We start from the raw sequence: 20152 nt of genomic DNA on the forward strand, positions 1-20152 counted from the left end.
CTTCGCTGAGGTATTGCGCTTGGCCGATGTCGTCACGAGGGTGACAATGCATTGTCAACTCTGGTAACACAACAACACATTGGAACAAAGGATGATCTTCGATAAAGAGCAAAGACCAATTTCTCTTCTCTTTATCCCCCGTCCCCACACTGCAACACATTCGACAGACATTCAAGCTGCCGGTCAACTCAGTCCCGGCTCCATCCATCAGAACTCACCGCGCAACCCAAAAAACCCTCGCGATCATGTCGAACTGCATTGACTTCTGCTGCTCCGACTTCAAGAGCTTCGACGAACCGCCATTCCAGTCCATCGAGCCTCTTCAAAACGCCATCCACCCACTCTTCGCGTTCAGCCAGTTCGAGAACGTGACGCAGCAAGACTACGACGTTCTCCTCACACTACCTCTTCGGCTCGCGAGCCGTTGTCTGAAAACAGATGCTTTCGTGAAGTATGCGGTAATTATGACACATGGCGACCTTTACACGAGCAGATCCTCGCCAACCAAACTTCGAAGGGGGAGGAAAGTCACCTGGGCCGAAATTGATGCGCCTGGGTATGATCCTATCAACGACGTAGCACTGATACGATGTCCGAATCCGACCTGGGGCAAAGGGGTAAGTCCTACCATGAGAACTGATTCAAGCAACATTACTAACGCATTGAGAAGAGTCATCAATTTCGCTATCGCACCCCTACAGGATGGATGTGGTGGGGAGACGCTGCCGGTAGCAACCACACGCGGTATGTGTCCCGTCCCCGACCTGAATCGCGGAGGACAGGTTCGTATTGAGATAGCACAAATCGCCCTGGATGAGGGTCGGAGGACATCGTCTAACACAGGCCACGAGAAATATCGTTGGTGCTTCCACTTCGCGCGCGTAGTCCTCCACGAGCTTGCCCATGGCATCAACTACGTTGCAAACGGCGACCGATCTGTCGAGGTCTACTTCAAAAACAGCCCCTACTCCGAAGCGGGATTCGATCTCGAGGGCCCTCTCTTCGGCGGCATCTTCTTCCAGGAAACGCTACGCCTGCCGTTCATGGTGCCTCATGATCCCGACTGCTCCAATGCGAACGTCACAGTGGATGCCATGCGTGAGTGGCCGTCTGGTGCGATGGCGTGGAAATATATCAGTGGCTTTGGGAAGTTTGGGAACAGGATTACACCGACCAATGGGGAGATCATCTATCACGTTCCGAGCCAGGCTATCACGACTCTCTTCGATGAGGGCCACTGGAGGGATGTTTTGTCGACACATGGAGGGCGGCCGTTGATTGACAGAAGGACGTTTCCGAGGTGGGTGTGTAAGTGGCATTGTCCTTGTGATCAGAGGGGGGAGGCATGCACGTGTGGCTTCAGCACCAGGATCGTCAATACACCAGCGACCGGTCAGGCTGAGGAAGCTGGAAGTACAGTCGCTGAGGATGCCGATGGCGACGTTGAGATGGTAGACGCCGACGCGGGATTCAGCGAGCCCTACGACCTTGTGCTGCTGTCGGTACACGATCGACACTCACCGGCACGTGCTATGATCACTCTGCACAACGTCGTTCGAAGGCAGGCTGGCTTCGCGAAGGAAGAGGATCCGATGGTTGAGAATGTGTCCTGAATACGCTTCCTTTGGGAACACGACGGAACGCGTTGAATGAATGGCAATGTACGACAACCCTGCAAAGAACGGGGAAGTGGTAAGTATTTGCATAAGGTACGATAGGCAGCTGCCTCAAGCTGCGATCTGTAATAACAAGCTCTCTCAGGAAGAGAACAATTGAGAAACTGACACCATGGAGATTCATCTGCCTATCCCAGGGTTATGTTTCGCCCTCCTGCGATGAATAAGCACTGGAACGTAAAAGTCCACCAACACCAAAGGCCGTTCGTGTGCAACGCCAAATTTGCTTCAGTCATACACGGCTGAGATGTATTGCAGATCCTTTGGGGGCACGAACTGCTTTTCGACAGCCTTACCATCCACTGCTGACCTCGCCGTTCTTCGTCTCTTGACCTTGAAACTGCTATTGCGTGATTTCGATGGTGTGAGGGCTTTGACAGCAGCGTCATCCTCGCTATTCGCAGTTAAGTCTACCATATCCCGGAAACGCTTCGCTGCATGTTGTCCATAGCCTGCCGTAGGGTCAGGGACACCGTGATCTCCAGTCCTGCTCTTGTCATTCATGACTGGAGCTCCCCATGTCGACTGCTTGCTGGTAATCTTTGGTGTACGCTCGTCCTCACCCTCGCGCTCATCGCCGTCATCGTAGGTATCGTCGTCATCATCCTCATCGTCCTCATCGCTGTCACCATCTTTCGGCGAAGGTACTACCTGTGCGGTGGCGTTGGGATCTGCACTGGAGAATGTGCCAAACTGGTGACGGCGGCTCAGAAGTGTGTGCATCTTGCAAGCTTTCAAGCTCTTCGACAGTTCTGGCTCGTCCGTCTTGTCTTCGGTTACAATTGTTCTGGGCTTCTTTGCAAAAGTGGCGACAGGCGCTCTCATACGTTTCTTCAAAGCCCCACTTGTGTTGCGGGTGACTTCTTCCTCATCTGAGTCTTTCGGAAGCTGCCAGCCCTTTCGCCGCTTGTTTGCCATTCCTGAATGTTTGCTTGCACTTGGAGAGGCGATTGCGGCTAAATGTTTGACGACTCTATGGAAGGAGGTGTTGTGTCAACGCAGAACCAAATCTGAGACGAATTATGGGTTTTGATAGTGGCAGATACAACACGGCAAGAAAGTGAATGTGAGAAGATGAACAGGGACATACCGAAGAGTCAGAATTCATAGTTTAGGAATGCTAAAGACTTGGAGTGGGAGCGACAGAAGAGAGTTAATGAATGAGTGGAGTTCGCCAGAGTACTGGATACCGGCAGCCTCTTCCCGGTATTGCGTTGACTCCGCTTCAGAGAGTCCGCTCAGAACGCAGCAGAATGTATCGTGAAGCCGACAGCTATCTCGTCAGCCACTGCCAGAAGGAGCCTGTCCACGTCTCCAACACAGCTCAGTCGTAGCCGTACGCCTACAGTCCACCAGTCCTCTTCTTCATGTTGCTCTTGATGTTCTGTCGCAACGTCTGGGGCGGCTCATCACTCCCCTGCTGAACGCCCATACGCTCAGGCTCTGGCTGCTCCCATCCCTCGATCTCGTGAGCATGCTTCTGAGCCCGCCTGTTTCGGTAGTTCTCCTTTTCTAAGGGCGGGTTTAGTCAGTCGAGGTGTCTCAAATGATTGGATCAGAAGCCATGATCTTCCTGAGCGTGTCTCAGGTGTCTCAATGAGGTCTCTATAGCTGATGTTACTCACTGGTAATCTTCTCGTACCACATGTGCTGGACTTGCTGCTGCGTGAGCTTTGGTAGGAGAGCGGCGAGATCGTTGGCGGTCTTGCCGTTCTTGTGGGTTTTGTGCAGGAGCTTGAGGTCGGAAAGTGTCCACTTCGCAGGTTCTGCTTGCGAGGAATTTCCTGCTGCTGGCGTTGTACCGTGGCCGGATAGTGGTGGTGTGTTACTGGTGGCTGCAGCTACGGCTTGAGCTACCAGTCCCGAGATGGCAGCCTGTTGAGAAGAGCCCCAGTGCTCGCGGTGGCTGGGCTGAGCTGGTCCTTGCTGGTCAACGTCGACCTCTTTCTTCTCTTTAGTCAGGTCGATGATATCTGGGAATGTGTCTTCGGTCGCTGCAGCACTTGCCCGAGCCACCAGTCCTGGGATCGTAGTTCGGTCGGCCAAGCTGATGCGCTCGTTATGGTCGAACTCGGTAGATAGTTGCTGGTCACCCCCAATGTTGTCGTCCTCTTCGGTAAGGTCGAGGTAGGTCGATGCTTTGGTCGCTGCTCCTCTCTCGCCAATGGTCCGCCTGTTCTGCAGAAGGACGCCCCGACCTCCAGAGTCATGGTCACGAGCACTGGTAAGAGAGGCCAGGGAAGAAGAATCTTGCTCCGAGAGACTGATAAGGGAACGTAGTGGTACGTCAAGGTTCTGTGTGAGCTGCAGGTTGCTTTGTGGTGGAACGGCCTGGAAGTCGCTGGATCCAGGAGACGCTTGCCACTCTGCGACTCCCGGCTGCCACATCGGCTCAGCACTTGACAGAGGCGCTGGAGTATTCATGAAAGACCCTTGAGCGTGTATGGCTGCTTGGACATGATCGAATACAGTCCGAGCTGGAAGTGTCGACTGATCAACAGCATACTTGTGGCGAGGGCTTGGCAAGCTGTTCTGCATTGAGTTGTCGGACATCTGGAGACCTTCTTGGACATTTGACGGAGCGTTTATCATGAATGCCAGCGACATCCTGTCGTGCGATGGAGCATGCATTCTGCCTGGCTGTTCGAAGTTGGTGCTGTTTTGTCTTTTGGTTCAAGGTCCAGTATTTGGATGTACTGCGGTGGTGAGATGTGGTGGTGGTGGTGGTGGTTTGTGGTGATGACGGTAGTGGTAGAGGTACTGTAGTCGAGACGGAAGGATCTTATAAGCTCGAGGTCTCGACCTCGAAAGTGGCCCGTGAGTGGCAAACCTTACTCGTACTGCACAAGTGAATCTTTGCGCACAGGTGCGTGAAACGGAGACGTGAGATATTCACTTGCTACATGCTTCGATCCACGAAAAGAGGCAGTCGACTATCGAGGTGAACAATGTAAGGTCTTGGCGCGCATGTGAAGCTGAGCCTGTCCTGCTCGTGATCTTAACGCGCCAGGCAATGAGGGTGTATTGCTTTCATGTGATCAAAGTGGTGCAAAATAACAAGGATTACATATACATTATCCAAACTACGAATTTCAGAGCTGTATTGATATCAGTGCTTGGAAATGTGCGGAGTTAAGTCGCACCCAAGCCAAGTCCCGTGCTATAGAGCTCACACTGGCACATCTGTGAGCTCTTGAAACGATCTCGATCCCATTCCTATATCCCTGCATGTATCGTACACTAAAGATCTTGCAGCCATATTCCATCGGAACGCTCGTGGAACTTGGATGCCTGCATCCATTGCATGCGTCACACAGTCATGTCCTAAAGACCCTGCGTCCGCTCCTTCATATCAGCCTTGATCATCTGTCGAAACGTCCGTCTGCCCAAAGGTTGCGGTACCTGAGCTCTTGGCTTAGCCACGGGCTCTGAATCATCCTCCTGAGTAAGATCAATGACTTCATTCTCCACGGTATCGTCCACCTCCATAGCACCACCCTCTTCCACCGCCGCCTCACTCAAACCCTCAACCCCCTCATACTCAACCTTCCAACTCCTATCAAACCCATCATCATACTCCTTCTCCCACTGCTTCTGCTCAATCCCATCGCACGGAAACGCTACAGCCCTGTGTCCCTCCTTATCAAAGGCAAGTGTAGACTTGACGTGACGGAACGTATCCTTTGGCTGGAGCTTGGGATTAGCGGCTCGGATTGCGTCGAGGTCGATGGGAGGACGGGGTGGTGAGATTTTGGCGTATTGCTCGGCGACGTGGGCTTTGTACATCTATAATGGATCAAAGAGGGACGGAGGGGCTGGTTCGCGCTCTGGCTCCTGGGCACGGATGGCGGCCATGACGTGGTCGAAGACGGTCCATCCGTCCTGGTTGGCAGGGATTGAGGGGGCTGGGGTGTTGTCTTGCTGTGTGTTAGTCTCGTCGTGCATTCGGCGGTCCATGGTCTTTGGATCGTGGGTGGTGTCTGTCCTGCAGATACTTGCGATAATGATGATAATGTGTATTTGGCGGCTCTGGAATTTCGATCGAGCTGATTGCGAGTTCGATAGAGACAAGATGACTGCTGTGAATCAGAACAGAGTGCTGAGAATCAACAGCCGGTTGACATTATATAGCACCGGCCGACACACCACGCCCCTTCACCAAGAAGGCATTCTCGTTACTGCGAGCTGGGAGCAAGGCATTCACTAGCAGCTGCACCAATTGAAACAATGAAATTGAGTTAGCTCGGACGAAGGAACAATGGTATTGATGCTCTCTTATCCAGTCGGGCGTACTTGCTCCTCCGCCTAGTACCTGGAGCGTGCGGCAAAGTTGCATGCCATTGACAATGATAGGTGCATCTTGTGGTGGGGAGTCGATCATCAGCATATCTGCACGGCTCGATAAGTAAATGCTGGTCTGCTGTAAGGATTGCTAGAACTCGCAGCCTATGGTCTGCCACTACGGCTACTCCAGGATCGGTACACGAAAGGGTGTGTGTTGTAGATTCACCCGTATACACTCTCCACTCTTGCTAGGCTTTCGCCTTCCTGCGGCGAATACACGAATGATCCCGGACAAAGCTGAGCGTCAGACCGTCTATGCACAGCGCCATGATCAACGAGTGTTTGCAGCTTTACCTGATGGCCCCAAAGGCCTGCTGTAGAGCTGCGGCGAACTGTAGAGCATTTGACGACAGGCAATACGCCTCGCCACGGCAGTAGCCCGCATCAATGTCAAGCCCCAGCTTGGGTGCGTGGAGCAGCCTGAACGCTTTAGCGCTGCGTTGCGACAATGCTAGGCACATAACACTTCGAGACGACGGCTGAGGAACGTCATCGTCCTTTGTTACATCACGGCAGACCTGCGCGGTCTGGGGGTGCACGAAGCGCTGTCTTGGATCTGCATGTGATTTGGAAGGTTCAGAGAAGGTGGCCTATGATAAGGAGAACGTTACAGCACCGCAGACTCATGGCATCGCTAAATGCCCTGCTCATCATCCCTTACAGCGTAAACTCAGTACCCAGCTCTTTCATCATCGAGCCAACGATCTCGCCACTGCCCAAGGCACTTGCATCCTTCTGCTCGCGGTCTGGACGAGTAGCGTCCTCGACAGTCCAACCGCATCTCGACTTCTGTCCATTCAGTTCCCAGGGGCGGTCGCCGTACTCCCAGTAGCTAATCGAGCGATTAGTGACTGGGACTACTCGTAGAGCATTGACAAGTCCCTCCAGCAGCTCTGTGAAGGTTGTGAAGCCCTTAGAGCCGCGGGCCATCCACTGTACATATTGGTGGAAGCGTCCATTCTGCGCGATGTAGTCGATGTCGAGCTTCAGCACCTTGAGAGCCGGGAGCCACGACATGATGTTGCCGATGTTGTCCTGGGTTTGGAAGATGTTGGTCGTGTACTGTATACCACCCACGGGCGCCATCTCGAGCTGAAGTTGCAAAGTGCGAATGTGACGGGTATGCGCACTGAGCTCCATGGGGTAGGGTAGGCGATCTGGTCTGGCCTTGGTTGGGAACTGGGCAGGGTGAAGTACTGCGATGTTCTTGACGATGACCTCCTCGGCTAGAGCCCCGAGCTGTGCCGTGAGCTGTTCCACGTTTGTGTACTCGTATCCGGGGTGCGATGTGCGTTCTCTCTTTCGAAGTCGCTCGACGTTGGCCTGCCCCATGGTTATGCGCGGGCTGTTGGTGAGCCTCGTACTGGCAAGTCTCTTGAGCAGCTCTTGTACTTGAATCGCAATGTCACCCTGCTCGAACACCATGCCAGGCACGCAGCAAGCCTTGGCGAGAGAATCGAGAACTATCTCTTGCAACTCCGGCGCCAGCGCAAGCACTCGTGTCGCAATGGCGCTTTGAGCGACACTTGCATCCTGTAGAGCTCTACCATAAGACAGGTAGTCGACAGATTGGCGCTCCAAGAATGCTTGAGCATGCCGCTCACAGGAGTCTGTCGCCACGCCAGACTTGTTGATGCAGTTCGTCAGATGCAAGAGGACGTGGAAGAAGACCAGAGAGATGTGACACGCGATATCAACTACACCGTGCTCCCGCGCGAGTGTCTCTAGCTGCCTGAATATTCCAAGTATTGTTGCCGGGTTGTCGTCTTCCTCCTCGAAGTCGACTTCTCTCAAGACGTCGGCCTTGTCAATCTGCGTCGTCATGGCCGAGTGGCCGATCATAGCAAGGTAGTTGAACGTAGCCGGGTCGAGCGTGGTCTGCTTGGCGTTGGCCAAGACGGCATAGAGGCGTCGCACCTTTTCTCTGACTATCTCCGTCGCTTCTTCGTCGGTGCAGCCCTCTGTGCTGACAGCCATCTCGTAGGTGAGGAAATTGTCCATGTCGTTTCGGTCGTTGTCGGTGTTGTTCTCGGAGCCGATTCTTCTTGCCGCTATCTGTCTCAGAAAGCCCAGGAATGAGTCTGCGCCTGCTCTGATTATATAGTACATGAAGAGCGGAGCCCTAGTCGTGTCGATCTCCGCTGTTACGCGAGCTTCAGCAGCCTTCTTTCTTCCAAGGTAGCTCTTCCTCGAGAGCTTAGCGACGGCCTCGCCATCTTGGTGGTTACCATCCATTTTCGCGAGATGTGGGCCAAGCTTTACGAGTCGGACGAGTGGTATTCGGTCTCCCTTAGAGAGGGTGCTTGTGTTGACGAACAGTGTCGACGAGTGTGTGATACAAGGACTGTAGGATGTGCGCCGATGCGAGTCGATGCGGCCAGGTGAATGAGCTGAGGTGTTCAAGTGAGGGTGTTGTTGATGTGGCGGAAGTCAAGATTGTACGAGCCGGGCGAAAACAATTTTGAAAGCGGATGCTCCGCGCTTGCCGCAACCTCTACGAAGCCCACGTTCACCAGGAAAATACATGCAACCCGGTGCACCTTCCATTATGATCAGTCGGAATCCTGGCTAGCACGATCGTCAGTAGAGTGCCTGGAGCTGAACGCGTGGGATATGACTATACTCTGTCGATCAGCCCAGATTGACGATCATGGATCGTTGACAGCGACCTCGCTCGGGTGGGCATCACGTGCGATGACCACTCACGAGCTGACTATACCGGGCGATCATCGTGTCAATACGTTGCCAGCTTTACACACATTGGTCTGTAACGTGCTTCCAAGACGGCGATGCAATCCGAACACAAGGCTTATGTTCAAGGCCTTGATGGACCCAGCCGGCGGTCAAGAATAGCAAAGCATCAAAGGTGAAGCGCTGTATCAACAAAGCGTATCCCGTGCTGGAAAAGACAACAATGCACGCTTTGTTAGTAGCAGCAGAGCCGTCCACCAAAGTCCCGTACATTATGCCTATATCGTGCAGTCCATAGACGCCTGACAGCTCCTTCGTTCATACCATTCTATTCTCATTCATACTCCGCATTCTCCCTCTTTCAACCTCTATACACAAACCATCCTACTTGAAATGTATACCCCAGGGCTGGCCCTAACCATGCTAACTGCCTTCGCAGCAGCAGCACCACAACCGCTCTCCACACGAGGCGGCGACGCCGAAACCTTCAAACTCCACGTCTATAATAACTGCTCCTTCCCAAAGTCCGTCGCAATTTACCAAATCACCTCCGACTTCCAAATGCTCGAGAAGTCCAAACCCACCAGCCTCAAAGCTAAGACCGGCAAAACCGTCATCGAAGCACCTTACAAAGCCCTCGGGATGCGTCTCTCCGGCCACGCTGAGTGGGGAACTGCTGGGCAGTGGAAGACGCAGGCCCTCTTTGAGTTTGGGTATGGTGAGTATATGGGTGCTAAAGGAACGGCGTATAATCTTTCAGTGATGGAGGGTAGTGATGCTGATATTGGGATTGGGGGCTATCCCATTGCCAATGGCAAGGGGAGTGGAACTTGTACGAGCAAGACTTGCTTCCCTTGGGACTGTCCGCTCGATCAAGGCTGGACGAATCCTGATCAGACTGAGGATGGCAGTCCGGCTGATACGGTTTGTTATCATGGGAAGACGGATTTCAAGGTAGTGTTTTGCCCTTGATGGGTTCGACGCTTTTCTCATTCTCGTATTGTCTTTACGTGGTACTCATCGTCATCATCTTCTTGTCTCATGCTCATCGCTTCCCATGCTTCGCTTCACTGTCTCCCAGCTTGAATCATACCCAGTACTCCTCAATGCTCTCGCCGAACGCGCTCTTGAAAACGACATCGATCTTCTCCGCGATGCCTTGCTGGCGCAGATCGCCGAATGCACGAGCTGCGGTGGCGAGGCACTTCTTTGCCGTCTCGCGGTCGTCGCCGGATGGATCCTCGAGGCCGGGGGCGACCTATTCACCTGATGTCAGCATGTGTCAAGTTCCACGCCCACGTGCAGTGCATATGCTTACCTCAACACGTGCGAATCCTGCAGCAGCAACATCCTCCTCAGCAGGCGGATCTCCACTACCGTGGGTGATGGCGGTCGAGATGGCACCCTCGAACTGCTTCTCGCCGAAAGTGGTGTTGCCGATTTTGCGGATCTTCTCGGCGTCGCCCTTGCGGCCCAGGTTCATGAGGGCGGACCAGGCACCGACAAGGTTCTTGTCGGCGGTACGGTTGTTGTCGAACATGACGAGTGGGTGGGTGGCGTACTTGTTCTGGAGTGGCTCGTGGCCGGTGGCGGCGCCTTCGTTGAGGAGGGCGCGGAGAGGGAGGGTGGTGGTGGTGTTGCTGTTGGCGGTGGTGTCGTCGTCGGCTGGTGCTGGTGGGAACTTGAATGGTGGTGCGGACATTGTGGTTGTTGGTGAGGTGGTGGTGGTGTTGGATGTTGTGTTGTAGTGGGTCGGTTTGGTGAACGCACGTGAAGCTGAGGAATTTTGAGGCGCGACACACATGCCCGAGTCACGCGCACACGCAAAAATGATCATGCCCCAACGGGTAAATGCGGAACACATTCACTACTCTGAACAGGGCGCGTCGGCATTGCTTGCCATCGTTGCTGTTGTGGTGCTGTAGCAATTGAACAGCTCCCAGATCATCGCGGGACGATAGATTATGCTGTATAGCTCGAAGCATACCAAGGTGAAAGACCATCTGTCCTCTGTCTGGGACGTGTGCAATGTGCTTGATACCAATCTGTTGTGTCTACTACAGCGTTGGTCCACGCTTCAGATCATCCGGGGAGCCTGGATTGTGCTGTATGGGTGGACGCGTACCAGGCTCACAGACGGTATCTTCTCCGTTATGAACGTGTCGGCTGCGCTCGATATTGTTACAGTTGGCCTACTACGGCACTCAAATACGCTCCAGATGACCAGGAGAGCCTCAATCGTGCTATATGGATTAACGCGTACCAGGCTCGCGGACGATTCTTTCCCTGTTATGAACGCGTCAGCTGCGCTTGATATCGTTGCATTTGGCCTACTACAGTACTGTCACACGCTCTAGACCATTGAAGGCCGGGAGGTTTTGTTGTAAGGGCTGACGCGTAGGCTGGATGACACAGGACACATCGATGGAAAGAAGATGATTGCATTGCAAAGCTATATACTGAACGGTACTAAGTCAACGTGGGGGGCGACCTTCGACAAAGCAAGAATGATGTACAAAGCAATCGTTCGACCAGCGATGCTTTACGGGACACAAATCTGGGGCACGGGGGGAGTCAACAAGCCAGTGCCGCGACGGATCGAACAGCCTCTTAATCGAACCCAAGTAAGCAACTTAAGGAGAATTCTCGGAGCGTACAAGACTACACCGACGAGAGTAGCCGAGATAGAGACCGGGACACCACCTATCCGTCACTACATCCAAGGGATGAGGATCTAATATACGGCGAAGACGATAGAGTACCTAGTATAGCAAACTATCTACGATGAGACAGCACGAATCGCACAGAGATAAAGCCGGCCACATACAGGACCGCACGTAAGGAGGAGTCAGAGGCGGGACGACCTACGGGTTTTAAGGAAAGTATAAGGAACGCCGGAGTAGCTAGCGAGGGAGGAGGAGGAACGAGGAACCCCGGAAAAGAAGGGGAGCAAGGGAAAGTCCCAGAGCCTCGCAGAGCAGGTAGCCGGCTGCCTGTGGGAACAGGAATGGAACAGCAACCCGCTAGCGAGAACAGGCCCCCCAGCCCTACGAACCTTCCAGAGAGACAACTACCTCCTATACCGCGACCTTACAAGGGCAGAAGCAAGCGTAACAATCCAAATCCGGTCCGAACACATCGGGTTTAGGGCTTACTTGTACAGGAGGAACGTCCCAGACATAGACAACCCAGCGTGCGAGTGTGGCTACCCGTCGCAGAACCCGGAACACATGGTGGTACGGTGCCCACAGTGGGTAGAAGGGCGGAGCACATGGAGAGCGAGAGCAGCTGGACGCGACTACTAGTCGATCGTTACGAACAAGAGCGAGGTATAGAGGATAGCACGTTGGATCCTAAGACAAGGTTACCTCACCTAGTTTAAACCAGCTAACGAGACGGAGGAGTGGATGGAGAAGAGGAGGGAGACCAAGAGGATGCAGACAATGTAGTCATCAGGGCAGGCCCATGACACGAGTGTGCACCCTCTATAAGGAAAGCGGGAAGGCAAACAACGGACAACAGTAGCATAGGAGAGGAGAGGGGTTTTCACCGCGAGCGGTTTCCCCTTCGTAAGACAGAAGTACGTAGAACAGCTGCATGGGCCAGGAGGCACCACAACAGCTTAATGAACAATATATATATATACTGAACGGGTTGTATGCATACCATTGAAAACCCACTGACCACACCCCCGTACCTTAATGGGGCTCCCCGAAAGGAAGTCAGCGAGCAGGATAGACAGCAAGTTGATGTACGAGGATTCCGGCCTGGGCAGCACGTAGCCGCCGCACCCAGGTTGGGGAGGAGTCCGTCGCATGTTTGGGAGACAAGGAAGAGGAAGGAAGCTGAGAATGCCAGCGGGTTTGTGCTCGCTGAGCGGCTCCGGCCGACGCTAGTATAGCATGCCATTATTCTGGTGGACAGCGTGCCAGAAGTCGAGATAAATTGAAGGGGCTTTGATGGGTTAGTGCTATCCAGTAAGGGCAACAAGGCCCGTTTGCATCGTTCAGGAATAGCAAATTGAGGCAGCTTTATTGGAATACGCGGCTTTCATCGACTGTGTCAAATGTATCGTCCTCAGGCGACTGTAGCAGTACTCAGTGCCACCCCAAAGTGGACGGAAAGAATGCTTACCTACAGATCTATGTAATTCCTCGAGGTAGATATGTCTACTGTCAGCTCTTTTCGCTATCCGCCCACTCAACGCGCTCGTCGGCCTTGTCTTTCGCGTTGCAACTACGGGTGCTCAAATTGGTGTATTGCAAGCCTGGAAGCAGTCTGTCAACGATGCAGTAAGCTGTGCGGCAATACACCACACCACGAGGGATGCTCTGATAACATCCTGTCCGTTATTCTCTGCATTCTGCGTCCAAGAGATTCGGATCGTTTCGGCGGAGTCCCCAACGTCGTCGTCGCCAGGCGCTCGAGATTGCAGTGTAGGATCAATTTCCGTCAACCTTTCATCTCGGGCATCGCAACCTTCATGCGGCAGGAGCCCCGACCATCGACCTGCGCGTGGGCACCATGGATCCCGAAGGAGCGAAATATAGCGAAGAGCAGGAGGTGGATACCGTGTCCAAGCAATCGGGCAAGGAGGTGGCATTGAAAGAGATGGATGAGCAGGAAGAGCCGACCAGGGTTGAAGGACGTGAGGTCAAGAAGAACAAGCATGCCACGAGGCGTTCAGCCGCTGTGCCGACCTCACGACAGCCACCGTACCGCCCGCGATGAGATATCGTCTAAAGATTGTCGGAGAGTGAGCCGACGTAGAACTCACGCCCGAGCGAGCACTCTTCTCTACTGTGCCGTCGAGCATTATACGCGCCCACGCAACTGTTGAGAAGATCTCCGTTGAGAGCGGGCTTCAAACGCTCCTAGACATTGCTTCGACGCTCATACTGGAAGCATTCTACCTCGTAGTACGCCAGCCACGTACACACAACTACACTGCACCAATCACTCTTTCCGACGACCGAGACCACGAGGGTCACGTTACAACCGAGAGGCACTGTATTGCACCGAAATCGCTGGGCGGTACAATCTTCAGAGTTGGCATACTTCGACGCAAGCACCAAATTTTCGACTAAGCCAGAGGAGAGCATGGTAGAGGTACTTGCCTGCCGGAATGGTGGCAAGAAGTACGTGACACCAATCAAAGCAGCGAGGCCCCAAACGCCGTCTTCAAGCGACTGGCGACCTGTAGTGCTACGAGCGGCCCACGCAGTTTGTGAAGGAGTACCAGAGCACGATCGTCAGCTTGAGTCTCGGCAGAGGAGAGCATGGTGCATTTGATCGATGCAGATGGCAGTTCAGATATGACGAGCTGAGAGACTTGGTGATTGTGGAAGATACAGATCAGGGCTATCACAAGCATCGCGAAGAGTGAAATGACATGTGCTGAGTGTACTTATTTGTGATGATTGTCGGTTGATCAGATACCTTTGCCTGTGAATGCCCGGTGTATGCTCTTCCAGCGGGTGAATCAGCCTACTTTCTTCTAGTCACACTGCGCGTGAATCCTGATGCAATCTACACGAGGTATGTCTGGAATACTAGGATGTCCTTCCTGGCCAATGATGCTGGGAAAGTGGCCAATTTACCGTTCAAGTTTACCGCTCAAAGCGGTCCCTCGACTATACAGCTCGTTCCTTAGCAGTCCAGAGTGGCAACCAGTGACGGCACCCAAGGAGCGGACTGGAGTCAAGTGAGTAGTGAGGCGTGTTTGACGACGTAGCAAGATTCTTGCTGCCCGAATTTCGCACTCCCGCCGCTTCGTCACGTTCAACTTCCGCCTCCCACCAAACTCAACCGCACCGTCAACCACATTGACAACATTACCACCACCAACATCGCTGCCACCGCACCTCACCGTCGCATACCATGGACAACATCCAACACGACCGCGTCACCGCCAACATGGTGCAACACCCAAACATGCCGCCCAGATCCGACATGCCCGCCGGTCACATCGAGAGCCTCATTCTCTCCCTCCAGCACGCGAACCCAGCCCCTCCTACCGCGCAAAATGGCGCACCAGTGGTCGGCTCCGGTGGCATGATCGTTCACGAACTCGTCTCTGCTCCACGCTACGAGACCGATGGCAATATGGTCGTCCCGCCACTCCCTCGCCTACTCGGCTTCCCGCTCGCGACTCAGTCCGCTGGCTCAGTGCTGCACCCAGTCGACGGCCTCTATAACCCGCACGCACATCTCTTCTTCCTGGAGGGCGATGTCAACAAGGACGGCTTTGGCACGTTCACATCTCCGCCAGTTATTGGCAACATCGTGGTGGAGCGATGTGATGGCAAGGATCTCAAGGGGCAGCAGCTGTGTTCGCTCATCAGCTTCATCAACAACCATATCGTCGGCGATCTCCAAGAGCTGAGCACCGTGGATGAGGAGGAGAAGAAGCGGATCGTGGCTCACCCGACCAATACCATCAAGCCACACGCCTTCTACGAGTACTTCGAGCGTCACCGCGGCGTGGAAGGTTTCGAGCAGTGGGAAGGCATCGAGAACCCTGTCCAGCTCACCGAGGAAGAGAAGAAGAAACCAATCTGCGGTGCTTGCTTCGCAACGGAACAGAAGGATGGAAAGCCGCTACTCAAGTGCGGTACTTGCGGAAAGGTTGCGTACTGCTGCAGAGACTGCCAAGTGTTCGACTGGAAAGATGGAGGTCACAAGAAGGTCTGCAAGAAAGCCGGCCAGTAGGGGGGTCTTGCTGCGAGAGGAGGATTACGGTGGCGAGCCCGTGAGTATTGCTCTCTGACTGGGATTGACACGCGCTGACACAGAGAAGGCCTACGCAACAACCCACGGTACATGATAACGACTATGCGGGCCTTTCTCCTTACTGCATACGGACATGGCCGGCACTCTGGCCAGTGATGGATGGGTCTTTGGGATGGCAGCGGTTCCACAGAAGGATGGCTTTAACCATACTTGGGAGCCACATGCTCGTGTTTGGAAACATAGTGTAGTGGGAACGCGTCAGGCAGCGTATGTCTCGCGCAATCAACCATGGTGGAAACCACTGCCAGATGTTTCCAACATTTTGATACGTTTCAGTCTGTCTGCTTTCTCAAAATTAATCTCTGGTGCACCTGTCTTAGAGCGTGCATCTGCCTGTGGTGGCGTTACTCCACCAGGAGCACAGGTCTGCTTTGGTCGCTGCTCTGTCGAATTATCCTTCGTGGCCATTGTTCCAATGATTTCTCCCACCCTGGAGAATGCGTTGAAGCAGCACAAGGCCGGGAGAAACCATGACAAAGGCCTTGTCGATCTTAACACAATGGATCTCTCTTTGATAAGTACACCCAGCACGAGCCGACCTTCTTTCCCTTTCCCAGCAACCGACCTCAACACCACTTACCTGCAACAGCTACTCCACGCTTTGCGAGTGGTCATATTCACTCACTCACACCTTCGAGGGAAAGCGGCATCACTCTCCAAGCCGCACCCTACCACCACATCGAACATGTTCAAAGGCATCCGCCGTGTCGTTGCACGGGACTGGCGCAAAGTCTACGCCGCCACAGCGGTCCACTACAACTCTCCCGGACAGGAAGCGGCTCGCCTCACACAAGATCGTGTCCAGCAAGCTGTCGAAGCGCAGCGTAAGGCGGGTCACAGGGAGTGGGTGTGGGAGATTGAGATCATCAGGCACAGTACAGGTAAGTGGACCGTTGTGAGGCGCTGAGCTGGCATCTCGTATGCGAGCAGTATAGGTTGTAGGGATAGCAGGAATAGCAGGAATGTAAGTTAAGTCTTGTTGGTCGTTTATTTTTTCCTGCTTGCGTGGCGCATGTGCTGTCACTTCGTTCCCTTCGTTGTATCTTGGCCCGTGGAGGCGACAAGTTTGGCGGCATTGTTCCCTGTTTTGCTATTCCAGCGTCGCTTGAAGGTATCCTCCGTGCATTTTGGTCAAGATTTCGAAACCTGGAGCTCGCGACCGTATGGTTGAACTCGCATCTCAAGACTTCATGCGGACCTCGATGAAGGCCATGTGCTTGCATAGGGATAGAACGCTAGCATAAACACCTGGTGCACTCGGCTTTCCCGGTCCGCTGAATCGCGAGTTTTCTAAAAAATTTCAGAAAATAAGATATAACTTCGTAGTATAGCTAGATACGAGAAGACAAAGCTCTAGAAATATAGAACTAATATAGATCTATCGATCATTTGAGTTTCGTAATATTAAATCCACTATAGTAGGAGTTATAGCTATATATACAAAGGTTTGTCGTATCACGTTAGAAGTGTAGGAAGTTATTGTACGGGCTCATATAGGGTGTTTCAAAAGCAGGTTGTGTATTGCATGTGTCTATCTAGAATGGACAAGTGTTGCTCTTGAAGAGGCTGCAGGTGACTAATCAGTCACCTAATTCTTAGCGTACGTGGCCTCAAGTTTTGATGATAGGATGTTGCCCATGTGCACGCTCGGATCGCGACACACCCCCTCAGCTCGTGCGCTGGAGTGAATGAGCTGATTCCTATGTGATCGCGTGCACCCGGTCATAACCACCCCCCCTACCTATGGCAGTGACGTCAGGCCCTCGGTGTTGCTGCTGCTGCAGTGAGGGTAAGTCAGCTGTTTCAAGTGAAGTGAGGTGAGGTGAGTGAGGTGGGCTTTGTACCCCTTCCCTCATTCCTCACTTTCACTGCTGCCATTGTTACCTATATAAAAAGCATAGAATGTGTGACTGTTGCCGGTGAGATGGCTCAGGTAATGGTCCCGTTGCACGGACTTTCACTTGAGTGTGCAATCATCTCACCCATCGGCAAACATCAGAGGTCCTGAGTTCAATCTAGGGGTAGCCTTAGTCCTATCGTATGCTTAAACATATATTGTCGTCCGCTCAACTTATTGAGTTGTCCGATAATTGCTCTATGCTAAGTTATTTCGCTCCGGCGAATAGTAAGAGAGCTCGCTCTGCCCCTAGGGAGTATGAGATATTAGTCAGTGGCGCAATGCACTAGGCTGTCTACGACAGAGCTTGCACTATGTAAGGTGTAATGGGGCTCTAATAGGTAACACCGGAGCAACGGTATCGGAAAGTTAAAAAGGCACCTTCGGGGTGCCTTACTTTCTGCACTTTTAAAGGTCATCACCTTAGGGTGGTGGCACCTTTTTGTTTTAGGCAAGTGTGTGCTATGTGTGAGGTGCGAAAGCAGCGGATGATGTGGTGACAAGGTGGTAGTGTTATTACTAGTAGCAAGTTAGAGGCGTTTCTCGCTTTCTGATTGGACGCGCTGCTTTTGTCGCGCGCGTGCGCTACTACTAGTGACAGGGGTGTTTCTCGCCCTTGCGCTATTAGCTAATAGGAGCCCGAGAAACATCTGTTAATAATAGTGCTAGGGCCGTACCGGTGAATGGTAGATGCTTTGCCCTAGCTTCGTTGTCGTCTATAGTATTAGTGGCTACTAGTGGCCGTGTTTTGCGCCTGCTAGCGCTTCTAGAGAGGTGTCCGTAAAGATGAAGCCGTTCGGTGTTCGTTTCGAGATAAGGTAAGGCCGCTACTACGGGCTTCTTAGGCGTCTGTTAGCCCGTTACCTCCTAATACGGCTGTAGAGGGCACTGAGGTGCGTAGGTCTACGCCTTCCTTAGCTATATTAAGCAGCTTGACGAAGTGCTTGTGCTTCTGTAGTGGAAGCAGCTTGGTTAGCCCGTCTATAGGTATGTCGTTAGTGCTGAGATACTTGATCTTAATGTCTCCGCGCTAGTCTCGCTATCGGAGCTAGTGGTAGTAGATATCAACGTGGCGTAGCTTCGTATTAAGCTTTTGCCCTTGTTAGTTGACAAGGCGGATGGTCTGCGTGTTGTCGTAGTACAAGTAGGTACGCTGATTGAACTGAAGGTGTATCTTAGCGAAGACTCGTTCCTACTATATAAGCTCTAAGGCGGCTTACGAAAGCCCGAGTAGCTCAGCCTCTGTTAAGGACTTAGTAACAGTGATTTGTTTAGATGCCTTATAATCCACTAGTCTACCGAACAGTATAAAGACCTAGCCATTTGAGCTGGTCCTGTTATTAATCATGCCGTAGGACGCGTCCGATACTCTAAAGAACTCGTGGTTGCTACCGAGGTGCTCTAGTTAGCTATAAAGGCCAGTGATATGTTTGCTAGCGCTATATACAAGGCAGAGGTTCTTGGTCTCTAGGAGATAGCGTAAGCACTAATCTGTAAGCTTAAGGTGTGTCTCAGTTGGCTTGGTTAGATACTGCGATAGTATAGATAAGGAAAAGGCGATATCAGGCCGCGTATATATAGCGGCGAAGTTAAGGGATCCTATACGTTGTTAGTACGTAAGGATGGCGATAGAGGTGGGTTGATGACCCTCTAGAACGGTCTAATCAAGGTGTTAATCTACTAGCACTGTCGTTTTGCGTGTATTCGTAGATATACTGAATTTGGCGGCTAGCTTCTTAATGTAGTCTTCTTGAGAGAGCTATAGTAAGCGATTGTTTCTGTCGCGCGTAACCTTGATTCCTAGGAACTAGGAGAGATCACCGAGCTCGTGCATCTCGTACTTAGCAAGCAGCCGCTACTTGATGTTAGTAGCATAGGCCTTATGCTTACGGTGGTAGAGTATAACCAGGTCGTCAACGTAAAAGAAGAACATAACCTTGTTGTTATAGTAGATACATTCGGAGTCCGATAGGGGTACTAGTCTAAGGGAGGCCAGCGTCTCGGTTAGGGAGTTGTACTATAATAAAGGGGACTCCTTTAGACCGTAGAGGGCCTTAACCAGCTTGAGGGCGTGTCTATAGGATGGCCTGTCGATTCTAGGAGGTGGTTATAGATATATAGTGTATAGCAGGTCCGAGTTTAGGAAGGCGTTAACAATATCGAATTGTTCGGCTTCTAGGTCGAAGCTCGCGGCTATAGTATAGTAGAGGCGGAACATACTTACTAGTAGTGTGGCGGCGTATGTGTCTAAGTGTGTTCCTTACAAATCGCCTCTTACGTATAGCCTAGCCTTGAAGCTCTTTAGCATGCCGTGCTCGTCTAGTTTGTATTTATACACCCACTTGAGCGGTAGTAGTAGCTAAAGTCCCTCCTCTTACTAAGCATCCTAATCCTTCTCTTCCTTTGTTGCCCATCTAAATGTGCCTGTTGCTAGGGCTTTAGCAAACTCCTTAGCTATAGCTTCGATCTACTATTAGGAGAAGCGGTGTTCTATAGCGGCTCGGTAGTTAGAAGGTTCGGGCGGAAGGTCATTACGGTGTATAGAGGTAGTGGTGTTGACACGCCTTGGAGGGCTATTGCCTCTTCGTGTAGGGCTTCGATCGCTCTTGTCGCGATAGGCGCGTATTCTAGGTCGTATGCCGGACATCTAGCCGATGATTACATTAGCGACTATGATCTAGTGTAGTATATAGTAGAAGTAGGCCGTTCGTAGGCGCTTTCTATTCTCTATAACTGTATAGTTAGACTCCTC

General features: G+C 52.5%; 10 protein-coding genes across 10 annotated transcripts; 5 read left to right on the top strand and 5 right to left on the bottom strand.

The window, feature by feature from the left end:
- Positions 1-245: 245 nt before the first annotated feature.
- CLAFUR5_05270 (uncharacterized protein) lies at positions 246-1613 on the top strand (the record flags this gene model as incomplete). Its single annotated transcript, XM_047904418.1, has 1 exon — positions 246-1613. One exon carries the CDS (start codon positions 246-248, stop codon positions 1611-1613), a length of 1368 nt encoding a protein of 455 aa, XP_047761335.1.
- Positions 1614-1904: 291 nt separating this feature from the next.
- CLAFUR5_05271 (uncharacterized protein) lies at positions 1905-2594 on the bottom strand (the record flags this gene model as incomplete). Its single annotated transcript, XM_047904419.1, has 1 exon — positions 1905-2594. The coding sequence occupies one exon, from the start codon at positions 2592-2594 to the stop codon at positions 1905-1907; it is 690 nt and encodes a 229-aa protein (XP_047761336.1).
- Positions 2595-3018: 424 nt separating this feature from the next.
- On the bottom strand, positions 3019-4283 carry CLAFUR5_05272 (uncharacterized protein; the record flags this gene model as incomplete). Its single annotated transcript, XM_047904420.1, has 2 exons — positions 3019-3188; positions 3302-4283. 2 exons carry the CDS (start codon positions 4281-4283, stop codon positions 3019-3021), a joined length of 1152 nt encoding a protein of 383 aa, XP_047761333.1.
- A 717-nt stretch (positions 4284-5000) lies between these two features.
- CLAFUR5_05273 (uncharacterized protein) lies at positions 5001-5462 on the bottom strand (the record flags this gene model as incomplete). The annotated part of the gene is made up of 1 exon (XM_047904421.1): positions 5001-5462. One exon carries the CDS (start codon positions 5460-5462, stop codon positions 5001-5003), a length of 462 nt encoding a protein of 153 aa, XP_047761334.1.
- A 1215-nt stretch (positions 5463-6677) lies between these two features.
- CLAFUR5_05274 (uncharacterized protein) lies at positions 6678-8255 on the bottom strand (the record flags this gene model as incomplete). Its single annotated transcript, XM_047904422.1, has 1 exon — positions 6678-8255. One exon carries the CDS (start codon positions 8253-8255, stop codon positions 6678-6680), a length of 1578 nt encoding a protein of 525 aa, XP_047761331.1.
- Positions 8256-9104: 849 nt separating this feature from the next.
- On the top strand, positions 9105-9683 carry CLAFUR5_05275 (uncharacterized protein; the record flags this gene model as incomplete). The annotated part of the gene is made up of 1 exon (XM_047904423.1): positions 9105-9683. One exon carries the CDS (start codon positions 9105-9107, stop codon positions 9681-9683), a length of 579 nt encoding a protein of 192 aa, XP_047761332.1.
- A 115-nt stretch (positions 9684-9798) lies between these two features.
- On the bottom strand, positions 9799-10413 carry CLAFUR5_05276 (uncharacterized protein; the record flags this gene model as incomplete). Its single annotated transcript, XM_047904424.1, has 2 exons — positions 9799-9969; positions 10030-10413. 2 exons carry the CDS (start codon positions 10411-10413, stop codon positions 9799-9801), a joined length of 555 nt encoding a protein of 184 aa, XP_047761329.1.
- Positions 10414-13235: 2822 nt separating this feature from the next.
- CLAFUR5_05277 (uncharacterized protein) lies at positions 13236-13442 on the top strand (the record flags this gene model as incomplete). Its single annotated transcript, XM_047904425.1, has 1 exon — positions 13236-13442. One exon carries the CDS (start codon positions 13236-13238, stop codon positions 13440-13442), a length of 207 nt encoding a protein of 68 aa, XP_047761330.1.
- A 1149-nt stretch (positions 13443-14591) lies between these two features.
- Positions 14592-15422, top strand: CLAFUR5_05278 (uncharacterized protein; the record flags this gene model as incomplete). The annotated part of the gene is made up of 1 exon (XM_047904426.1): positions 14592-15422. The coding sequence occupies one exon, from the start codon at positions 14592-14594 to the stop codon at positions 15420-15422; it is 831 nt and encodes a 276-aa protein (XP_047761327.1).
- Positions 15423-16188: 766 nt separating this feature from the next.
- Positions 16189-16471, top strand: CLAFUR5_05279 (uncharacterized protein; the record flags this gene model as incomplete). The annotated part of the gene is made up of 2 exons (XM_047904427.1): positions 16189-16384; positions 16446-16471. The coding sequence occupies 2 exons, from the start codon at positions 16189-16191 to the stop codon at positions 16469-16471; spliced, it is 222 nt and encodes a 73-aa protein (XP_047761328.1).
- Positions 16472-20152: the final 3681 nt, after the last annotated feature.

This window comes from Fulvia fulva, chromosome 4, assembly GCF_020509005.1.
Source record: "Fulvia fulva chromosome 4, complete sequence".
NCBI classification, from domain to species: domain Eukaryota; kingdom Fungi; phylum Ascomycota; class Dothideomycetes; order Mycosphaerellales; family Mycosphaerellaceae; genus Fulvia; species Fulvia fulva.